The 22815-nt window shown below is 32.8% G+C and overlaps 1 protein-coding gene, 1 long non-coding RNA gene and 1 pseudogene across 5 annotated transcripts; 1 reads left to right on the top strand and 2 right to left on the bottom strand.

Annotated features, from left to right (window-relative positions):
* Positions 1-600: 600 nt before the first annotated feature.
* LOC114299936 (uncharacterized) lies at positions 601-8990 on the bottom strand. 4 transcript variants are annotated; one of them, XR_014339425.1, is made up of 5 exons: positions 8361-8990; positions 7887-8276; positions 2428-2798; positions 1033-1205; positions 601-807 (listed from the first exon to the last, which is right to left on the bottom strand). It is a non-coding gene; the product is annotated as an uncharacterized LOC114299936 (long non-coding RNA). The 4 variants fall into 4 exon arrangements; XR_014339424.1 differs by lacking the exon at positions 2428-2798 and having other exon boundaries at positions 1002-1205; positions 8361-8979; XR_014339423.1 differs by lacking the exon at positions 2428-2798 and having other exon boundaries at positions 8361-8977.
* Positions 8991-10962: 1972 nt separating this feature from the next.
* LOC114299918 (tetrahydroberberine oxidase) lies at positions 10963-12983 on the bottom strand. Its single transcript, XM_028244744.2, has one exon. The coding sequence runs from the start codon at positions 12901-12903 to the stop codon at positions 11293-11295; it is 1611 nt and encodes a 536-aa protein (XP_028100545.2). The 5' UTR covers positions 12904-12983; the 3' UTR covers positions 10963-11292.
* A 2678-nt stretch (positions 12984-15661) lies between these two features.
* The window catches only part of LOC145799267 (4-hydroxyphenylpyruvate dioxygenase pseudogene), a 31522-nt pseudogene continuing 24368 nt past the window's right edge, over positions 15662-22815 (top strand).

The raw sequence follows: 22815 nt of genomic DNA, 5'->3' as shown, positions 1-22815 counted from the left end.
ATTTTACTTTTTCAATTAATTCTGTTAAATAAAAAATTCTAACAAGAAGGTATTTGTAATTTTCCAAACCATAGGGGCAATTTGTATTTTAAGCAAATCTCAAGGGGTGTATTTGTAATTTATCCAAAATTTTACGTTGGAATTTGTTCAAATATAATTCTCTTAATATTTGTAAAAAGAAATTATTGATTGATAAAGATTATTTTTTTTATGATATTGAAGTATTAAAATATGATGTATTATAGCTTAAACCAATAATCATTGGGGGGAAAAAAAATTCGAACTAAATTTTCTAAACTCATTTTTAATATTTAATCTAATATTGGAACCTTAAAAATTAAATCATACCGATCACAAATCGATATATATAATTTTTAATGATTAAGTGAAGGTCGCATTAATATACATATTGAGTAGAGTAACTTCTAGGTAACTTTTAATGTTTAGTCGAGCAAGCAAGGGTACTCAATTCATAACCTTCTCATCTCGTACCTAAGTTCCCGAGCCGAGATAATTTTGGTGATGATGGACACGTGGCCTTCGACACGAGTCATGGGTTTCTTAAATTTTCCAAAAATATTTAGGTTGCGACTCTGTATCTAGCAAAGTAGTCTATTTTTGTCAATTTGATTCAAAATTAATTTTTCAAAAGATTTACTAGATTTAAACACTTTAGTATTTATCTACCTCACATTGCACTTTGTTTTGTACCTTTGAGACCTCTTCAGCTGCTTGAAGAGCTTTGAATTTCGAGGCTGAGCTTCATACTAGTTGGTAAGCGTAAGTCCAAATGAAGAAACCGCCGAGCTGCAAAACATATGGGAAAGATGAGAAAGATAGATATCTATCACAGATAGGAATAACAAAGTTGAAATATTAGAGACTGTATGATGTGATTTGAGCAGATTCTACTGATTTGGATTCCTACTCATTTTATATCGACAAATGCCAACATAAATAGGAATGCTTTGTTTAAATTTTAGAAAGTATTTGGTAATGACTTTATAAATAATTATGTTTTGTAAGTATCACTACGGGAGTCCCACGCCTTGGGGGACTTAAATAACCATTCGCCTCTGTTTGGCTACTTTGTGATCTTCTGTTTGTCATGGATCCATTGACCTCTGTTTTAACTGTCACTTCAATGAAGTGATTTAGAAATACTCTAGAATTCAGTCAGACGTATTTGATCATCTGATTGCTACCTGAAAAGGGGATAAACACACTGGTCAGGAATGCCGAAATTAGCACTTTGACGGACAAGTTAGAATTCTCTCTAATTTACTTTTATTTCAAGTTAATTTTTCTAACTTGAGGCCACACATGGTGTAGCAGTATTGGATGTCGGCTAAAGTTACCCTAATGTTTTCTTTTTTGGCTAAGGCTATTATGCCGTTGATAACTCGGTAAGAGTTGATGGCGAGTTGCATGAGGTTCAATTTGTAGTAATTGAGGATTTCTCAGAAAAGGATGTCAAGTGGAAGCCTAAGTCCACACTCTATAAAAGTTATAACTGGGAAGGGCATGGAGTTGACTGTAGGCATGATGGAGTCATGGGTTCCTCATATTTTCCGAGTCAGTGTAACGCCACATAAGTACATGAATGAGAAAAGGCAGAGGATAACAGGTCAGAGCAACCAAAACACTTTGGAAATAATCAGATTATAGCCAAAGACTTTCTCAAAACTTGGTTTTCTACCATTTTGGGAATAAATGGATTAAACCCAAAGACTTCTTTAAATCCCAAAGGTTTGAAACCAAATCCATTTCAGTTGCCATTTCTGAATATAAATCAGAAATACTCTTTAGTCAAAGCTAAACTTCGGTTTCTATTATAGAAAACTAAAAAACTATTAGTGTTTGACTCGTGTTTGACTCATTAAATGTTTGTTTAAGATTAACTTGTGGTAATGAACCCCTAAGAGATTAAATCATTAAGTATGATATCTCAATCTCATACTTAAACAAACAATTAGTTTGAACCACTTTCAAAGCAAAACAAAAGCCAAGAAAGGAAGGAGGTTGCAAAGGTGATTAAAAGTAATCACAAGTATGGAAAGCCATAAATAAATGTTATCAACCCAAACAAGATGGTGTCTAATGCCTAGAACACAGGCCACAAATCAATCCTAATTCGCTTTCATGTAAGAGTTATGATATACGATAATTTATAATTTTGAATAGACAAATTTTTAAGCTTTACAAAATAAGAAAAAAATAAGTATATTAACAAATATAATTTACTACTATCATATGGCAAATTGAAATTATGAAACTTATAAAACAAAATGTATTTATATTTTATTATAAATATAATTTTTGTAATTTATCCTTTAATTTTTACCAATTAAATTATGACATGCATTTTTTTTTATTGAGAACTTAGAACACACAATTAATGACATTATAATAAAAATATTCTCTTACATGTAACTCTGACAAAAATGGAATGTGCAGCGAAATGGGCCTATTTTGGGGCCCATTTTGATAACCCGATCCGTTCACATTTTAAAATACATCAAGTAGAACATGCTTGCAAAAAATCAAATTAATCGGATGTCATTTACCTATTCATCTACTCACATTTGTATTTACAAAAGTAAATAAAAATTATAATTTAAAGTATTAAAATGAATATAAATGTGAGTGGATGAATAGGCAGACGACATCTAATTAACTTGATTTTTTAAAGCATGTTTTACTTTATGTATACTAAAATGTGAACGGTTCAGATTATCAAAATAGATCCTGAAATGGGCCCATTTCGCCGCGCAGCCCGCACAGCAGCATCTCCATTCCTGATAAAAATACATAAAATTTAATTAATTATAAAATATTTTTATTACATAATTTAAATAAATTTTATATTATTTTTTTAATTTAGAAACTAATTTTTGATTATTTATTTATGCACAGGTAATGTGCTAATATGGTTGTGTATAAATATTCACGTTAAAATACTTCAGCTTAAATAGACCACCAAATTTGGGCCAAAGACTTTGCCTTCCAAAAAGCCCAAGAAAAGTACAACCCACCACCATTTGGAAATTCCAGTAACTTGATGACTATCAGCTAGGCTTGACAAATTAATAAGTAAAAGGCCCACAAAATTTTTTTTGGGGGGTTAATTACAATTTACCTCCTTCTAATTTAGAAATATGTAGTCAACTCCCTTGAGATTTGGAGTGAAATATAAAGACTAACTCTGTTAATCATATTTATAAAATAACTGTATTACTCTCATTTTTTCCACAAACTCAAAATACAACTCTATTATCAAATCATAATTCTAAAACTCTACCAAATGCAACCTAAAATTTTCACTTTCTTTCCTTCTCATGTCCTTTCTATTTCTTCACCTGATACCTCATGGCCAACACCTTTTCTAGCTAAAAGAATCAATTCAAAAAGAAATTTTCTCAAAGTTACCCATTGATTTTTTTTTTTAATTAATTAATTAATTTATTTATTATTATTTTTTTTTCAAATAGAACTTGGAGAAAATCTTGTCCATCGTCCCAAAACAAAATTCAAGCCATATTGTATATCATAATCAAAAGGTTTTTTCAAATTAAAACCATAGCCGCATACATATACTCTTAAATATATATATATATATATATATATAGATATAATAATTGAAACAATCCACTCATTATTTCTTTGGCTACATCACCAGCAATTTATGTTCTTTCCCTCTCTCGATTTCTTTTTCTTATTACTAGTTGGCCCCCAAGGCAGGTTGCACGTGGGGGTCGTTCTACAGTTTAAGTACAAATATTTTTCAAATTGTGTTTGGTTTATGAATTTGAGAAGTGAAATGTAATTAGACCTTATATTTAATTTGTCTATGTTTTGTTTTTCTCTTTGCGAATTTCTTTTGAAATTGATAAAAATCCGAACATAAGTATATGTCATATCAAATGTAAATATATTTTTGCATTTATATTAGAAAAAAAAATAAAAAATCATAAGCATATTTCTATCTAAAAAGAAATATAGATACATTTTTGTTTTTCTGAATGTACCAGATTTCAATTATGCCCATATCTTTGGCTATTGAGTAAGATGTTGTAAGTTGAGTAAGATGTTATATTTGGGTCTCCCTTTAATCTGACAACAAAAAATTAAGATGCATATAATATGTCCTTCGCAAAAAACAATTCAGAAAATAAAACTAAAAATATCCCTAATGCATTCCTATGGTGCTGACTCACCAAAGAATCAATAACCAAGAACTGTCAGCAATCTGCATACAAAAACCTACAGCTACTCTCAGTTGTATCATCTCCAGAATTACAAAGCTGCACTTCTTTCTTTTACAAATTCCTCCTTTTTTCAACATTCAACAAATTCACAAGCATACAAACATACCTACAACATCTTACTCAAACATACCTTCGATTGATTGTTCTAAAAGTTGAACGCGTGACCATGGAGACTCTATCTTTGGCGGGGGAGAATCAGAACTTAAGAAAATATAAAATTATAATATATTCTTATACATATGGTATACATTTTTGAGAGAAGAAACCATAGTCTTTTTCTACTATGGATTTACCTTTCCTCTGTTTTATCCCCTCTTCTACTAAGAACTTCATTTCAATTTATTAATAATAATATTATAATTTTTTGGAGGGGACTTATTAGTGAAATCCGTTTTGTGTTCTCCTCGCCTGTTGATAAAATGTCAGTAGTCTTCTTGGTTTAACAAGTTTGTGCCCATTTCAATTTTGGGCCTTTTTGTGCTTACTTGTCTATTAGCTAGACTTTCATTAATAGATAGAGGCAGCCACGGTATTTCTATATTTGCACACACTAGAAACCACAAAGAAATGTATATTTGCACACCATGTGTTTGTTCTACCCACAAGACTTTCATAAACTACATGCACAATCAATTTGCATGGTTGATTTTGTTTCTTTCTATTTCTTGAGTGATGTTTTCATTTTTGCAGGAACACGTTTTGTTTAGAGGACAGCAGAATAAAAATGGCCTGGACAGATTTCATTCATCATTCCAACTTATTAAAAGTCCTGGAGCCAATTAACTCCTTCATATGCTCCATAATATATATATTTATGGAGCAAGTAACTCCTTCATATGCTCAATAATATACATTTCATCTATCATGTATATTTCTATCTTTTGAGAACCATTGGTGGCAATTTTTTGACTTTTAAATCATGAACATGTTACATTAATTAATGTACATTATACTTCTAGTTTTCTTTACTAATCTTTGAACTTGTGTAATTGCACTGCCTCAAGTTTATATTTAGTAGGCTCATAATTCATGATTTGAAGTTGGATTTCTTTTAAGTTTGAAGCACTACACTTCTGTCCAAAAAATCAAAAAATCAAAAAATCAAAAATTCACACCAAGGAAAACAACCCAAATCTAAATCCAAATTCAAGACATATAGATATAAGACTACACACGAAAACAACTTTAGATGAAAATCCATTTCAGAATAACTCCAATTTGCCAAAGAATTATTGATTGGTCATATAAAATAGAGAGAAGGAAATGAATGGGGGAATCCAATTTGATTGCTTTGTTTTGGGGTTGGTTGCCTTTTTTAGGATTCCAAACTTGTGCGCTTTGAATTGTCTTTTTGGAAATCATTTCAATTTAAATACCAGAACGAAAAAAGCTTTTAGACTTTTTTTTTTTTTGGGAGGGAGGCGCCAGGGGGGGGGGGGCGCTAGGTTGAAAATGATACATACACACTTAATTCAGCCTTTTAGAATATTTGAATAGGTGCTTAGCAGGGTATATCGAATTAATATTGTTGTTCCTGAATGATATAAACTTGAAGATGTGCACTTTATTTTTCTTTTCATGGGCTTTAAATGTGTATTGAATTAGGATATGAAGCTTTTGACCATTTTTATTAGGCTTTTTGGGTTGTTCTTTTTTTTCTTTTTTCTTTTTTTATGTTAAACTTGTGCTCTTTGGATTGTCAATTTGGAAATCATTTCAATTAAAATACCAGAACGAACACTACATTACAGTTTTTTTTTTTTTTTTAAAGGGGGGAGGGGGGGGGGGGGGGCGCTGAAAATGAAACATATACACTTAAAGAAGACTCATGAACTAAAGAAGGTTGAAAGAAGAAAAGAAAGCCATTAAAGAAGACTCCTGAACCAACCTTTCCAATCCAATCAAGAGAATCCATGTAATTATATTTAAGATATTATACTGAACTGGTCTGTTTGCATCTTGGCAAATAATATTATTTCATATCGATTGAATATAAGTTTATAATATGGAAAATTGATAGTTACAATTGATTTTCATTGTTTCATTTCAAAGGTTCCAAACTAAAAGAATCAATATTTTTAAAACTCGCAAATTCAGCAACAAAGACAAATTGAATAATAAAAGAAACAAGTACAACAAAAGTAATCTTGCCCTTAGCCTTGAGAACATGTAAACCCATATTTTTTTAAAAAATTTTCCGAATGAGAACATGTTAGGCTTGTGGTCCATAAGCATTTCACTTTATCATCATGGTAGGTGTTATGGTTATGGTGCTTCACACATATGGTGAGAGGGGGGGGGGGAATGGAAAAGGCCTTTATCTGTTAGTATTGGACGCTTGTGAAAATCAATATCCATTGGTGTAGGTACATGATGTAAACTTCATGAACCATTTCCATCCAACGATCAAATTGGGGTGATGACCAAAACGTCTCTCTTGTTTTTTTTTTTTTTGACACTCATTCACCATTCAATTGTTTCAATGATGTTTGGTTTCTCTTCTCTTTGTTTTTGAAGTAAATGTTGGGGCTGTCACAAGTTTAATGGAGTGGATTGGATTTTGGCTTCTTTTTATTGCTTTCACACATAACCTGGAATCAATTACGTGGGATTCTTCTCTTTTTTGATTTTGAGTTAGTAGGTGCATGATTCATGATTTGAAGTTGGATTTCTTTTAAGTTTGAGGCACTACACTTCTGCCCAAAAAATAAAAAAAATCAACAATTCACACCAAGGAAAACAACCTAGATCCAAATCCAAATTCAAGACATATAGATATAAGACTACACACCAAAACAACTTTAGATGAAAATTCATTTCAGAATGACCTCAATTTGCCAAAGAATTATGATACATAGTTATTGATTGGTCATACAAAATAAAGAGAAGGAAATGAATGGAGGAATCTAATTTGATTGCTCTGTTTTTGGGCTGGTAGCCTTATTTATGATTCCAAACTTGTGGCTTATTTCACAATGGATCCTAAATGTGTATTGACTTATTCTTGGTTTCTAGCTTATTTGTTTCAAGTTTATATTTAGTAGGCTCATAGTTCATCATTTGCAACTGGTTTTTTTTTTTTTTAAAGTTTGAGGCACTACAATTCTACCCACAATGGGAAAAGGGGAAAAAAAACCAGAATAAATAGATACCAAACTCCACACCAAAGACAACAACTCAAACCCAAATCCAAATCCAAAACATATAGATATCAAACTCCACACCAGAACCAAAACTGCTTTGGATGACCACGCATTTGAGAGTAATCCCAATTTGCCAAAGAATTTACCAAAAGGAACACTCCTTTACAAGTTAGTAATTTTTTTGTTTTTTTGGAGGGGGGGCTGAAAATGAAATATCTACACAGATTACTTGTTTGTTTTATATTTTTAACTAATATATCATACATTTCTGTTGCTTTGATTTCGATTTTTAACTTAGAAAATTAGATGGGGCTTATTTTTTATTCAAAAAGTCTGAACTCTTTATTTATTGAGATATATTAACAAACACATGGTGTGCATCTATTGAACATGTGGCCAAGGTTGAAAAATAGTGTGGTTAAATCTTGTGCATCACACTTGTAAATAGTAGACATCAAATTATAGATGTACGTACCAGAATTTGCAACGGCAGGACCACAGCTTTGGATGCCCAATTTTCACAGCGTTATGGCAGCAAGAACACCAACAGTGATGGGCAGAAGAGGATGACCGAAAATCCACCCACAAGATATATACATATATATCTTGTAAACCCCATATTTGAAGCGGTAAAATTTGTTGTCTTCTTCATTGTCGGTGTCACTAATCTGCATTCCACGTGGGCAACACTTTGGGAAATAGGCAAATCGAAGACCACCGTTTTGGAGAATTTCTACGAGGAATCGTATTGGAAATGAAGCAGCAACCGAAAGGAAGTCGGCATTTGTACAAATGAATGATGGAATTTGTTTGTTTCTACTCTCGTGTGTGTGGCTAATCTGAAGGCCACGTAGCCAGTCCAAATCTGTTTTGCAAACAAAGAAGAAACCAGTATTACACCATTGCAAACAAAGAAGAAACTAGTGTTACACCGTTACATCATTCTTACATTCTTTTTATAGATGTTATAGATTATTATTTTTTCCTTTTTTTGTCATGAACGTAGCCATGGCTGTCCCCCAACCAAACCAAGTAGAAAGACCACACATCCATGTACGTACATAGATGTGTGTGTGTCTTCTGCAACCATACTGAAAGTTAAAGAAAAATGAGAGGGAAGAGATAATCGGTAGGGAAGTGGGGATGCTGCTGCGCAGCCTGCATAGTAGCATCTGCTGTGCGGCGATTTGGGCCCATTTCAGGTCTATTTTGATAATCCGAGCCATTCACATTTTAGAATACGTTAAGTAGAAAAAATCAAGTTAATCAAATATCATTCACCCATTCACCACTCACATTTGTATTCATTTTAATCAAGTTAAAATACATTTGTATTTATTTTTGTAGATACAAATATGAGTGGATGAATGGGTATACGATATCCGATTAACTTGATTTTTTATAGGTATGTTTTACTTGACGTATTCTAAAATATAAACGGTTCAAATTATTAAAATAGGCCCCGAAATGGGCCCAAATTACCGCACAGCATCCCCACTGCCGGTAGAGCAATGGCAAGAAAAAATATAGGGAAATGATGGAGTGGGTTGACTACTGCTGTACAGCAATGAAAGGCGGCAGGAAAAAAAAAGGGATAAAAATGTCATTTTATCAATCTAATTTGAGGCCAATATCTGCATCGCGCGTTTAAGTTAACAAGTGGACGGAATCCATTACTTTACAATTTACTCCAAACAATAAAAGGGTTAAATGTATATTTCTAAATTATGAGGAAGTTCTGTGTTTTTCAACTAAGGCCTCGTTTGGGAACAGACTTTTTTAGTAATTTGTTGACTTTTTAGCTAAAATATGATGTATAAAAAACTAATATGTTTGAGATGACTTTTTGACTTTTTACAAAAAGATGTATAAAAAGTAAAGAGAAAAGGGAATCTTTGACCTTTTGATAGGGCTGAGCAAGGAATCCGTGAAATCCGTAATCCGATCCAGTCCAGTCCAATCCGATAGGTTTGGATTGGTTTTTTGAATCCGTGGTTCGGTTCCGGATTGAATAATTAAAAATCCGTAGTTCACGGATTGGTTCCGGATTGAATCCCACGGTTCCGGATTGGAACCGATCCGGACCGTATACAAATAGTCTATATTTTTATTATACATCCTCCCCCATAGTATCTTTTCTTATTCTACGTAAAATCTAAACTCAAACCTAAAATCGTATAATATCTTCTTTTATTACTTTTGTTTGTTAGTTTTAAGTTTTAATTTGCAATGGTTTAAATACTTATGGTGAAACCAGTTTTCTTATGGTTGTTTAAATTCTAGAACAGTATGTCGTTATTATAGAAAAACATGTTGCTATTATGGAACTAATATAGCGCTATGTTTATATTTTTATGAAATTCAAGTGTTATATATATATTTTTGTTATTTAATTATGTGAATCCGTGGTCCTAAACCGATCCAATCCGTATTTAAATGGATTGGTTCGGATTGGTTCCATGATTTAAACGGATTGGATTGGTTCCAATTTTTTAGGAACCGTAAATAACGGATTGGTCCTGATTTTATCCCAATCCGGTCCAATCCGGACCATGCTCACCCCTACCTTTTGATATGGGTTGTTTGGCTTTTTGATTTTTTTAGTAGCTTTTTGACTTCTTAGCTATAAGGGACACTTGTCAAACGAGGCCTAAATTACAAGAAGGTAAAATATAATTAACTCTTTTTTTTTTCTTTTTTTTTTTTCAATCAATACACTGCAACATATAAGAGTTTTAGAGACTAAATGTTTTGGTCTGTAAAAGTGAAAATTTTGTTCTAAAAGATATTTATAGGCCAATTTCTATCGTCATGATGATAGTCGTTAAAAGGTCATCCCGAAACTAGAAAATAAGACTTTTAGCGACAAAATTTTGAAAATGTCACTAATAAATAGACTTTTAGGAATAAAATAATTTGGTCTCAAAATAATTTATTTTTTGAGACAAAAAATTTAGTCCCAAAAGGATAATAATTCATCACTAATGTCTAATTTTCGTTGTTAAAAATATAATAACGACCATTTTCGCAACAAAAATATTTGGCATCCAAAAAATAATTTTGTCCTTATATTTTAGTCTCCTAAAATCTTAATTTTTGTAGTGAAAAGGGATAAATTATTAATTATAAATATAAGAAGCATCATATCTAATTAGAAAATTAAAATTTAACAATAATTAGAAAGTGAATAGTTACCAGACCCAATAATCGCCGCAAGAAATAACCCAAAACTTTCAACGCAGACCAAGACAAACCGCCACCTCCACCAAAATTGCATACAACCCCTGAAAGTCCAACGGCTACCACAAAAATTAGGCCAAATTTGGTGACGGTTGGCTCTCTCCATTATTAATGTGATTAGGTCTCAAATTTAAATAGGGATTTGTTGAGGAAAATGAAATAAAAAGGAAAAAGTGACAAATTTTAATTTCAAATTTTGTCACTTTTTTCTTCCTTTTTCCTTCTTTTCTTCTGCAAATCATATCTCCAATCCAACATCCAAACACAACAAAATTTCAAGTTGAAGGTAAATGACAAGTTCTTGTTGGAATACATACTTATAAAGGAAATCATATTATTCTAAACAAATGAAATCATATTACACTTCTTATTCTATAAATGCAATTCAAACAAGTAAACTTTATTGGACATGACTACTCTCTAATCATACAAAAACCACAAAGTTTATTGGAAAAGAGAACACTGGATCCATCTAAAAAAGTAATTCCAACAGTAGTCACAAACTATATATGGAGTCTATTATAAGTCTAATTTACATACTTCATTTTTTGTTCATTCTTCCGAATACTTTTTCTGATTTGTAATTACTTTGGGCGACATAATAAATGCGAATTATACTTCCTTTGCCCAAGGTTCCCTAATCACCCTTCTTCCTCCATGAAAGGAAGAGATGGAATGCTTTGTTCATTCCTGAAGAAATTGCTAGGATCAACCTTGCTCTTGACTTGCACCAATCTATCGAAATTGTTGTTGAAATATTTGGAGCCCCAAATGCTTGCTTGTGCATAGCTTGTGTTTCCCAATTTGTTGTTCACTCCCACATCAAGATCTCTATAGTTCATATATGCAGCTCTTGGAAACTTTGAAACATAGGGAGCCATGTAACTATAATGCCTTCTAATCCAATTTATATGCCTTTTGGAAGCTTCTTCTCCCTCTTCTTGCCAAGACACCAAGTGTTGGATTTTGTAAATATTCCCAACCCTATGTGGGAAAGGAATTGAAGACTCTGAAATCTCATCCATTTTTCCACCACATGGGCTAAAGATCATCTGAGCTGTCTCTGCCTCTTCTTCATAAAAGTTTTTCCAAATCTTCTCCCACCTGGTCACTAGAATGGGCTCCTTCACATAGTCTGATTTTGCTTTGAAGTATGACACAGATGTTTGAGTCCTATTCAACAAGATTTCAAGGGGTTCTCCATTGGTAAAACCATGGAAATAAAGGATCGATTTGATCCAGCTCATTTCAGTGCAGTCTTGTTTTGTCAATCCCAACTCAGGGAAGCTTTCTTGCATCAATGGGATGAGCTTGTCAACTCCACCAAGGTACAAAGACTGGAATGTAGCCTGGATTGTTTTTTTCTTCCCATCTTGGCCTGAATTCACTCCCTTTACGAAGACTCTAATGAATAATTCATGAGGGAACTTGTGGGCAATGTATTGCCACTTATGAACAAGATTGGTTGCATTTTGCTCTAAAGTCCTGTCAAGTGTGAAAACAGTGACAGTTGATGGAACAACCACCAACTTTACTTTCCATGATAGAATGACTCCAAAACTAGCCCCTCCACCTCCTCTAATAGCCCAAAAAAGGTCTTCACCCATGGATTTTCTGTCAAGAATGTTGCCATTAACATCGATAATGCGAGCATCGATGACATTATCAGCAGCAAGGCCATACTTTCGCAACAACGCGCCATACCCTCCCCCACTAAAGTGTCCCCCAACCCCAACAGTAGGGCAAACACTGGCAGGAAAAGCTAGGGTTTTACTTTTCTCAGCAATTCTATAATAAAGTTCCCCAATATGCGCGCCAGATTCAACCCAAGCAGTGTTGTTTTCAGCATTGATAGTGATGGACCGGAGGTTTCTAAGATCAACAATGACAAAAGGGACCTCGGAAACATAAGAAAGACCCTCATAGTCATGGCCACCACTTCTAACCCTAATTTGCATTCCATGATTTTTGGAACAATAGATAGTTGCTTGGATTTGCGATTCATGCAATGGTGTGATAATGACTAGAGGTTTTGGTGTTGATGGCTCTGTGAATCTCAAATTTTGTATTGAGAATTGCAAGATAGATAAATATGAAGAGTTGTTTGGAGTGTAAATTAGTTTTGAGATTGAGGTTGTGTTTGGAGAGTGAAGGGAAAGACATTGGAGAAAATCTTCATGAGTATCAGCCCATGAAATTGAACAAAGAAGAACAAAAACAAGAGAAGGCAACAAGGTGGTTGGAGTCTTCATCTTTCGTTGTTTTCTTGTTTTGTGCAATAATAAGAGTATACAAGTTTTGCTCTTTATAGTGCTTAGTAGGTTAGATAGTTGCCATGAAAATTAAGACTTTTGGTTTGGTTCATAAATTTAGAATGAGATTTAGGAAGGATAACAAAAAAGGTGTTTATTCATATTCCACTGGTCATTTCTGTCCTTTTTTTTATATTTATTTTTAAATTTTTATTAAAATCCATGAATCAAACACAACGTAAAATAATATGAACATTATTTTAGAAATCTTGTGCCATATAGATGACTGTTCTAGCCATTTGAGTCCTGGATTTCCTCATTACCCATAAAAATATAATAAAGATTTTCATTTCCCTCGTATTTTTTTTTTTTTATACCAATCAAGTAATTATAAGCACCCAAAATTTTACTCAAAAGAACGTTGGTTCTAATTCAACTATATTATTGTAATCTAATATCTATTATTATTGGGCTTTGATATGACCTTTGAGATGGTTATTGTGTTATTTTAATTTTTGACTTTTAAATTGTAACACATTTAATCTTGAATTTTGAATCTTGTTCTAAATAAAGACAATTGAAGATACCATTACTCAATTTTCAAGATAGAGTCGTCAATTTGATAAAATATAAACTAATTTGTCAAAATAAATATCGAAAAAATATTTTTGAATTTTTGAAAATTATTTCTATCCACCAAAGATAAAATTATGTAAAATTGATAAATCTTTTATACATTTATTTTTTTTACTAAATTAATTTTTATTATGTGTTTGGATGATGATCATGTAATGGATGATTATTTTTATTTTCATTAAATTAATTTATATTTTTTTTCCAAAACTCAAATATGGCGACAATTTTAATATCATTATTCAATTAATCTATTAAATTAAACAATCCAAAACTAAAAATATTTCATATATTAAATATATTGATTACACATTAAAAGCCTAACAACCACACATTATATGATCATCATCTAAACACATAATAAAAATTAATTTGATAAAATAAATAAATGCGTAAAAGATTTATCAATTTTACATAATTTTATCTTTGGTGGGTAGAAATAATTTTAAAAAATTCAAAATTATTTTTTCGACATTTATTTTTTTCAAATTAGTTTACATTTTATCTGTAAAGATCCTAATTTTTGGTAATTACACGTGAAACCTTGAGCCTTAGCGTAATAACATTTTAGCCCCTAGTTTCGTAAAAGTGTGCAAAATGACCCAATAAAGAATAATTTTCATGTATATTATATAATTAAATCCTAGAACACCGCTTTATAATTAAAAATACCCTAAAACTTGGTTTTTATATATTTACCTCCTAGTGTATAAATTAATTCATAAATTTGATTTTTATTTCTATTTTTGTTTTTGTTGTTATTTCATTTATTGTTTATTATTTATTTGAATTGAATATTATTATTTATTTGAATATGTACATAAGTTTTATAAAAAAATATTTTGGTGGAATCCTTATTGTAAGATTGTATGTGTTACCTGATTTGTTCTGTATATGGTTGATTGGTTGATAGAAGATATGGGGAGATGTGTGTGTTTTTATTGGACATTCCAAGCTCATGGCGTGTCATGTTAGGTGAGGAAGCAATTTACGATGGTGAAGGTTATCCCGAAGACAATCAAGATGTAGTGTAGGAGCCGTGGTTCACTTGAAGATTTTGACTAGTAATTTTTTTTTCCTTTTGTCTTTTGGTTTTACAATGTTTCGTCGTCCTATAGCGGGACACAAATGAATTATCTATGTTATAACTCTACTTATATGTGTATATTAAAATATTTTGATTCTCTATCCTCTTTGAGTTGTATTTTGTACATCCCCTTTTCAGTCTCGAATTTTGGGGCATGGCATTATCAAATTGACGACTTTACTCTTGAAATTAAGCAATAATATCTTCAATTGTCCTTATTTGGAACAAGATTCAAAATTTAGGGTCAAATGTGTCATAATTGAAAAGTCAGGGACTAAAGTGATACAAGTCCCAAACTAGAGGGAATGTTAATGTAATTCGCCCATTATTGTAATATAGAATAGTTAATGATAAAAAATTAAAATTTTCTTTTTTTAAAATTTGAATAAAAAATTAAAAATTAAAAACAACCATTTCACAACTTAAATTTATTTAAACTGTATTTGCCTATTAAGTAATAAGCATAAATTATGTCAAACAATCTAATACAACTTCAATCAAAATAACTAAAAACAGCTCATATAATCTCCCAAACAACACCATATGTAGGAGAACTATGAAATAGATGTATAATCTTATAATTGAATAATTGAATAATTTGTTGTTGAATAATTGAATAATTTGTTGTTGAATGCTCTTGGTAAAACTATTACTTTATCAACAATTTATTGCACATCAATTGAAATTTCCTGATTAATCAATAGTCATGGTTTATCTCCATTTTTCCAACATTAAATAAGGGGTAATTACATCTCAGTGGTCACATCCTTCTCATTTTAGTCTAAAATTGTGGGCTCCTTTAAGAATTATTTACTTTAGTTGACTTCAATTTAAAAATATATATTAAAAAAAAAGATATGATGATGTGACACAAGAATAATTACACCTCAGTGGTCACATCCTTCTTATTTTAGTCTAAAATTATGGCGAGCGGATCCTCTAGAGTAACCCTCTAGAGTGATCTCCTAAAGTGAGCGGATCGGACGGTTGAGAATACTCCTCACCAAAACGACGTCGTTTTGGTGAGGAATTTCAAAAATGGATTTCGCCGAAAACCTAACCTCCGCCGCCATCCCCACCTTCAACTCCTCCGCCTGCCGCTCCTTCTCTGCCGCCCACGGCCTCGCCGTCCGCTCCATTGCCATCGAAGTCGAAGACGCCGAACTCGCCTTCTCCACCAGCGTCGCTCACGGCGCAAAACCCTCGTCTCCGCCTATCAACCTCGATGATCGTGCTGTCATCGCCGAAGTCCAGCTCTACAGCGATGTGGTTCTGCGCTACATCAGCTACAAAAATCCTAACCCTCCTGAAAACACTAATCATCCTGATTCTTGGTTTTTGCCTGGGTTTGAATCGATGGATGAAGGATCAGTTTTTCCGGTGGATTTTGGTATCCGAAGGCTTGATCATGCGGTTGGGAATGTTCCGGAGCTAGCTCCGATGATTGAGTATGTGAAAGGGTTCACTGGGTTTCATGAATTTGCAGAATTCACAGCTGAGGATGTTGGGACAAGCGAGAGTGGATTGAATTCGATGGTTTTGGCGAGCAACAATGAGATGGTGTTGTTTTTTTTTTTTTTTTTTTTTTTTTTTTTGGAAAATCCTCACCAAAACGACGTCGTTTTGGTGAGGACTATTCTGAACCGTCCGATCATCCACTTTAGGAGATCACTCTAGAGAGTTACTCTAGAGGATCCGGACTCAAAATTATGGGCTCCTTTAGGAATTATTTACTTTAGTTAATCTTTTAATTTAAAAAAATATAAAAGAAACAGAAATAATAATGTGATAATTTTAATTATTTTTTTTATATGACTATTTGAATAACAAGAAGTAATTGTTTGTTTCTATTTTTCAAAAAATATTTTTCAGAAAATTTTACTTTTTTATTTTTGGTGTTTTTTTGTTTTTACTGAATTTTTTTTAATATTTTAGGAAATTTTTTTATTTTTTAGACACACCAAATATAAATATACCTAAAAAATAATAAAATTGTAAAAAAATCTTTTAAAAATTCACTAAATACCAAAAATATAAAAAAAATACAAGAATTTAGTATATATTTTTATATTTTTATGTATTTATTAATTTTTTAAAATATTTTTTCACAATTTTTTTACTTTTTAGATACATCTAAGTAAGATGCATCTAAAAAAATAAAAAAAAATTAAAATTTTTAAAATATTCACTAAAAATAAAAAAAAATGAAAATCAAAAAATTTAAATTTCAAAAAACTTAATTTAAAAAAATCAAACCAAACACGCTGAATTGTACCGAAGCCAAATTATAAAGAGATAGATGAATTTTGTCCTCATTATTTTAGTATTTTTTTATTATTTATATTCACCAATATTTATTTTGGATGAACCCAAGCAAATAAAAATCATGGCCAACTGCATTCCACTTTAAGACTCGGGTTTAGGTATGGTCACGGGTCAAATTCGCACCCTCGGGGGTGAGATTTAAGCGAGATAAATCGGTGGGCGATGGGAGTGGAACAGGTTCTATTCCGACCCAAGGAAATTAAATAGGTAAATAAATAATCGAAATACTTGATAATTTTTTTGAAAAAAAAAAAAAACATTTCTCGAGACTTTTATTTATTTTATTGTTGATCAGACAATTATTAAAACAAAATACAAGAAAAGTCTACATTAAGTCTTGTGCTAGTTCTATTACACAAGATTACCACAGTTCTTTACATTCTATCACCCCAAAAAGGAATTACAGCTATAAGCACATGATAAAATGAGAAATATTATACTGAAGGTATAAGGCCTCGTTTGTTTTCAGAGATAGAATGGAGGGGATTGATAATGAGGTGATTAATAGTGAGGGGATTGTTAGTGAGGGGATTAATAGTGAAGGGATTAATAGTGAAAAATTGTTAAATTATTTTTATATAAAATAATAAAACAAATAAAAAAATACAAAAATGAAAGATTAATATTTAAAAAAAAATTCCCAATATATAAAAAATAAAAAAAATAAAAAAATTTCTAATCTCTTCACTATTTTTCTAATACCATCTCTACCTTCTCACTATGAATCTCCCTTCCAAGGGTATTATTAATATCAAGGTATTAGTAGTCCCAAGATCATCTCTCAAAACAAATAAGGTATTAGTAGTCTCAATTTCCTTCCTATAACCCCAAACAAACGGGAATCACTATGAATAATTATTTAAGCCAAACAGAGAATAGTGTGATTCGAGTAAATCATTTAAATAACAAAAACAAAATGTAGGATTATAGCAAAATAACCGTAACCACGGTACAAAACAGAACGAAACAGAATAGAGAGTCAATGGATCCATGACACACTCACAAAGTGACTAATCAGAGGCCCATGATTATTTAAGTCTCTCAAGACATAAGACCGTCAGAGGGTCACTAAAGTAAATTCAGAGGCTAATAGTTGTTTAAATCTCCCAAGACATAGGACTGTCAGAGGGCCACTAAAGTAACAATTCAGAGGTCCATGATTGTTTAAGTCCTTCAAGACATAAGATCTTTGTAGTAGTACTTATAAAATACTTGCTCAAAATATATTTAATAAACGATTATACCCATGAGTTTTCATTTTAAACAAATAGAGTTCATAAATAATTAACTTAATTGAAATATTAATATAATTTATACAACATAAGTTACATAAAATAATTTATAATAATTCAAGATATATAAAAATATATTTTATAATAATTCAAAATATAATAGTACTAACTTTAATATTAATCATTTACTTTTACTTTTTCGTTTACCAAAACTCTCTCTTTTTATTAACTGATCACAATTCTCTGGTTCCCTCCTCCTTGCTCCATGCACCTATTTATAGGTGCTTTGCCATCACTTGGTTCACCTCATTTGGGCAATGGTGACCACGTGGTGGTACTACGTGGCAATTCCTTTAAATGTTTTTTAGAAAAAAATTAAGACTCTTTTTTTTCTTCACCCTCATTCTTTCCAATATATTGAGATTGATCAATTTTTTTTTTTTATCTTTTATTTTTTGTTTTTCTCTCACTGACATGTGTCTATAAGAAATTATAAGAGTCAAGAAAAAAAAAAAAAAAATCTCTATCATTTCTGATGTTTTTTTTCCAGGCTCATCTCCTTAAGGTAGGCTTATCCTTATCACTAATTAATTAATTAATTTATTGATTAAACATAATGACTATTAATTTAAATTAAATTATATTTTAACACATATAACTATGAAATTAAATATATTAACATAGTATTATAATTAATTAACCATTTGAAGTGTCACAAGGTCAGAGCAGGAGGAAAATTAATTTTATAAGTTAAAAATTGAAAATATTAATAAAAATTATAGATGATTTAGGATATTACGAATAATAATTTGTGCTTAATGAGAATTATATTATATAAGATAGAAAATTAATGAATAAAAATTAATATTAAGTATAATATTTTAATATTTTAACTTTATTATAATAAAAATAAATAAATAATGTATATTATATACATATAACTATATTTAATAAATGTAACCGGGACGGGGTTCAGATGGAACAAGGTAGGGGAAGAGAAACCCGTCCCCGCCCCACTTCTTAATTGGGACGGGAAAAATCTATGCGGAACAAGGGAAAATGACCGTTCCTACTCGGGTTATTAATATTGAAATTATGAGTTTAAACTTCCGGATTTATTATAGTTGAAGATCTCACGATCCATTATAGGATTAATTTGGACTCATTTCAGTAATCTAAACAATTCATTTCATATAACTAACTACGAAGTTTATTCATATAAAAAATCAAGTTAATCAAACATTGATTTTCATACCATCAAATCACTTTTATCTATACGGCATACATAAATTGTCCATTTATTATAATATATAATTTGATCATGTGATTACTTATGTAAGATCAACCTAATTTTGTATACCTATATTCTTCTCAGCTTATTGTAGACGTCCCCCGAACGCTCCCGGGAGGGTGAGCTCCCGTTCTGTTCATTTTGGGGTCACTACAGCTCAGGACTCTTCAAATTGTCACGGTTCTAAATCTGAACCAAAGAGTCCAAATCCAGCAAATCGTTTTGAGAAAACAGATTTTTGAAAGAAGTGCCGAACATGGACTGCTTTGCCAGATACAGAGTCGCCACCTAAATATTTTGTTTTGGGAAATTTAGGAAACCCTGACTCGGTGCCAAAGGCCACCTGTCCGTCATCACCAAAGTTGCCTCGGCTCGGGAACTTGGGTACGATTGGGGAAGGTCACTTCGTGAGCACCCCCGCTCGCCCGATCAAAGATCGGCCTCTACTAACCATGATATCTAGTTTTGAAAACATTGTGTGTTCTTATTCCGGTTATTAGCCTAGATTACTATGTGATGCGCACAGCATACAAGTATAGACTGGATCGTCTGAATTGGAACAAAACATTTCGTGTTTGTTTCTTTGAAAATAGTTTGATGGTGCTACCCGCAGGTAGGCTTAAAATGCAGATTTTGCCACCCTCGGGTGGGCTTAGAAAAGATGATTTTACCATTATCTAGTGGGCTTAAGACAAACAGTTGATGATTTATTCCAATCCAAACAACCCAACCTTCACCCACAAGCATTCAGGCAGTTATATCACATAAGAATTTAGCCTCATGGTAAGCATGTTATTCATGGCATTCACTCACACGCATGCAAGGATGCTAAAGCATAAAACTTACCGAGTACTCCAAGCCAAAACAGAAGTTTATTAGAAATCATGCATGATCCTAATTATACAGAAATGCCTAATGCAACACATGCAAAAATGCAACTATAGCAGGCTCGGCTATTCTAAACATGGCATATGAAATGCTACAGCTAACATGTATTCAATTTGGAATTGAAAATACAATGCACTTAGTATGGTGCGCCGATCCCAGTGCATGCAAAACAGATGAATGATGCAAAATATGCTGTCATACTGTATGCTAATTGAAACATGCCCTAATCTAACCATTATAAGCAGGTAAATAAAAGGGAGAAAGACGTGGGTTTGGGAGACATACAACACACTCACGCACACTTATTACAGTTATGCCCTCGCGCAGAGATCCGAATAAATATACAGTCCCAAATAAAAGAATATTACAGTCTAAATAATACAGTCCGAATAATGTACAAATTCCTAATTAATTAACAAATTAACTAAGAAAGCTGTAAAACTGGCGTGCAAGCCAGGGACTGCCTCGCTTCTGATGAATGATGTATGTTAGGCTGCTTTGCGCGGAAATCCACCGGGATGCCCCAATTAGCCTCTGTTTAGCAGTTATTCTTTGGAAAGCGTGCCAAGCTTCGAAAAGTTGCTAATTCTTCATTTTGCTGCAACAGAGAGCAGGAAAGAGGCATAGCAATGTATTTTCACAAATATATGCATGCCTCGATCCTTGTGCCACCAATCACGCATACCGAGGCATGATGGCCAAGGAGTCGAATTGCACAATTTAATATGAAATGAATGCACATGAAAACACAACAAGACCTAACTCCATCATGGATGATCCGGAGTGTCAATGACTGGAGAATTGAGATACATTCCGTCACTCGGAGTACGAAATGTACCTCGTTTCCCGTGCTCGGGGTTACTCCTATCCCGAACACGATGCAATATGCATGACATGCATGAAATGCAACTAAGATACAATCCTAACATATACAATGTCATGGAATGGCATACACGCTATACAAGGTAATACACGACCGAGCATACACAATGCTATGGATGAAATGGCATACGCAATGCAATAATGGGCTTACACCAAAATGAGAGAGCCTCAGCCACACTCACATAGGAGGCCATCAGATGAAAACAAGACACCTCGAAATGCGTGCACGCGTGCACGCAAACCGAGAATTGACCCTCAGGCACCGAAATGCCACTCTAATGAGACATGGAAAAGACATGGAATATGACATGCAAATATGCAAAAATCAGTAGCAAAATGAGGGGGAAAACAGCCCCGAAACAAGGCGAAATGACACCCGATGCATGGAATTTCTCCCGAAATGCAAAACTAGGTACATGAAATGGCTTACAGCTATACAAAGCATGCATAATTGGTACATGGAATGAAAATACAGAAGCAAGGAAGCCCCAAAATAAGCATTTTTACAGTTCAAAGCATGGCCAAACAGCAAACACAAATAGGGAAAAACTAGCATACAAAAATGGCCCTAAATGCGAGATAAAGAAGTAACTCACAGCTGCTGACCCCAAACAGATTAGGGTCCTTCAACAATGTTGAAGAGGGACCCAAAATATGACTTTTTACAGTTCTGAAAATCGTCCAAAAACAGAAGCAAGATAGGCTAATAAATCATGCAAAAATGGGGACCAAAAGAGAGATATAACACAAAGCGTATAAAATATGCCTCAAACAGTGAAAGGCCCTTAATGAAACATAAATAATGGACCAAAATAAGACTATTTTCAGTTCTGTAAAAAGACCAAAAACAGAAGCACAATGGGCTGCCAAAGCATGCAAAAATGGGGACCAAAGAGGGATATAACATGACAAGTGGCATATGGAGGTCCCAAACAGTGATGAGCCCTTCTTCAATGTTGAAGAGGGGCTCAAAATAAGCCTATCTACAGTTTACATCATGCTCCAAAACAGATCACATATAGGCCAAAAATACTATGCAAGAAAATGGCATTCAATGGGGATAATGAAGCAAGTGCAAGATGGGGACCTCAAATGGTGAGAGGCCCTTAAGAAAAAGTGAAAAAGAGCTCAAAATAAGGCCACTTTCAGTTAGGGCCAGAGCTCAAAACAGTAAGCATATATGCCTAAGGAATATTGCAAAAATAAGCTCAAAAAGGGAGGAATGGTACTCACCCTTGAAGACAAGCCTTTGGTTGCTTCTTGGCTTGAGAAGTGGTGCCTCCTAGCTGCTGGAAAGCTCCCCAAACTGCTGGAAATGGAGTAGTGGTGGTGGTGCTTGGTGGTGATGAAGAAATGAGGTGTAGGACTTGGATGTTTTGCTTGAAAGGGAGAGATAGAGGGAGATTTGGATGCAAGACTTGAAGGCAATTTTTTCTAACCCCTAATACAAGAGATGGCAGCTGGTTATATGGACCAAGGAGAGGGGGAGCATGGGAGGAAAGGGTGGGGGAAAAGGACCAAGTCCTTTCCCCAAAGGCTGTCCCCCGGATTTAGATCTTTTTTGGGGGAAACAG

This window comes from Camellia sinensis, chromosome 9 (genome assembly GCF_055761805.1).
Source record: "Camellia sinensis isolate YWXY chromosome 9, ASM5576180v1, whole genome shotgun sequence".
Classification (NCBI taxonomy): domain Eukaryota; kingdom Viridiplantae; phylum Streptophyta; class Magnoliopsida; order Ericales; family Theaceae; genus Camellia; species Camellia sinensis.
This window is presented reverse-complemented; position numbering and strand designations above follow the sequence as displayed.

Bases quoted from the DNA above. Each gene is read 5' to 3' on its own strand.
- LOC114299918 (XM_028244744.2), bottom strand. From the start codon at position 12,903: ATGAAGACTCCAACCACCTTGTTGCCTTCTCTTGTTTTTGTTCTTCTT.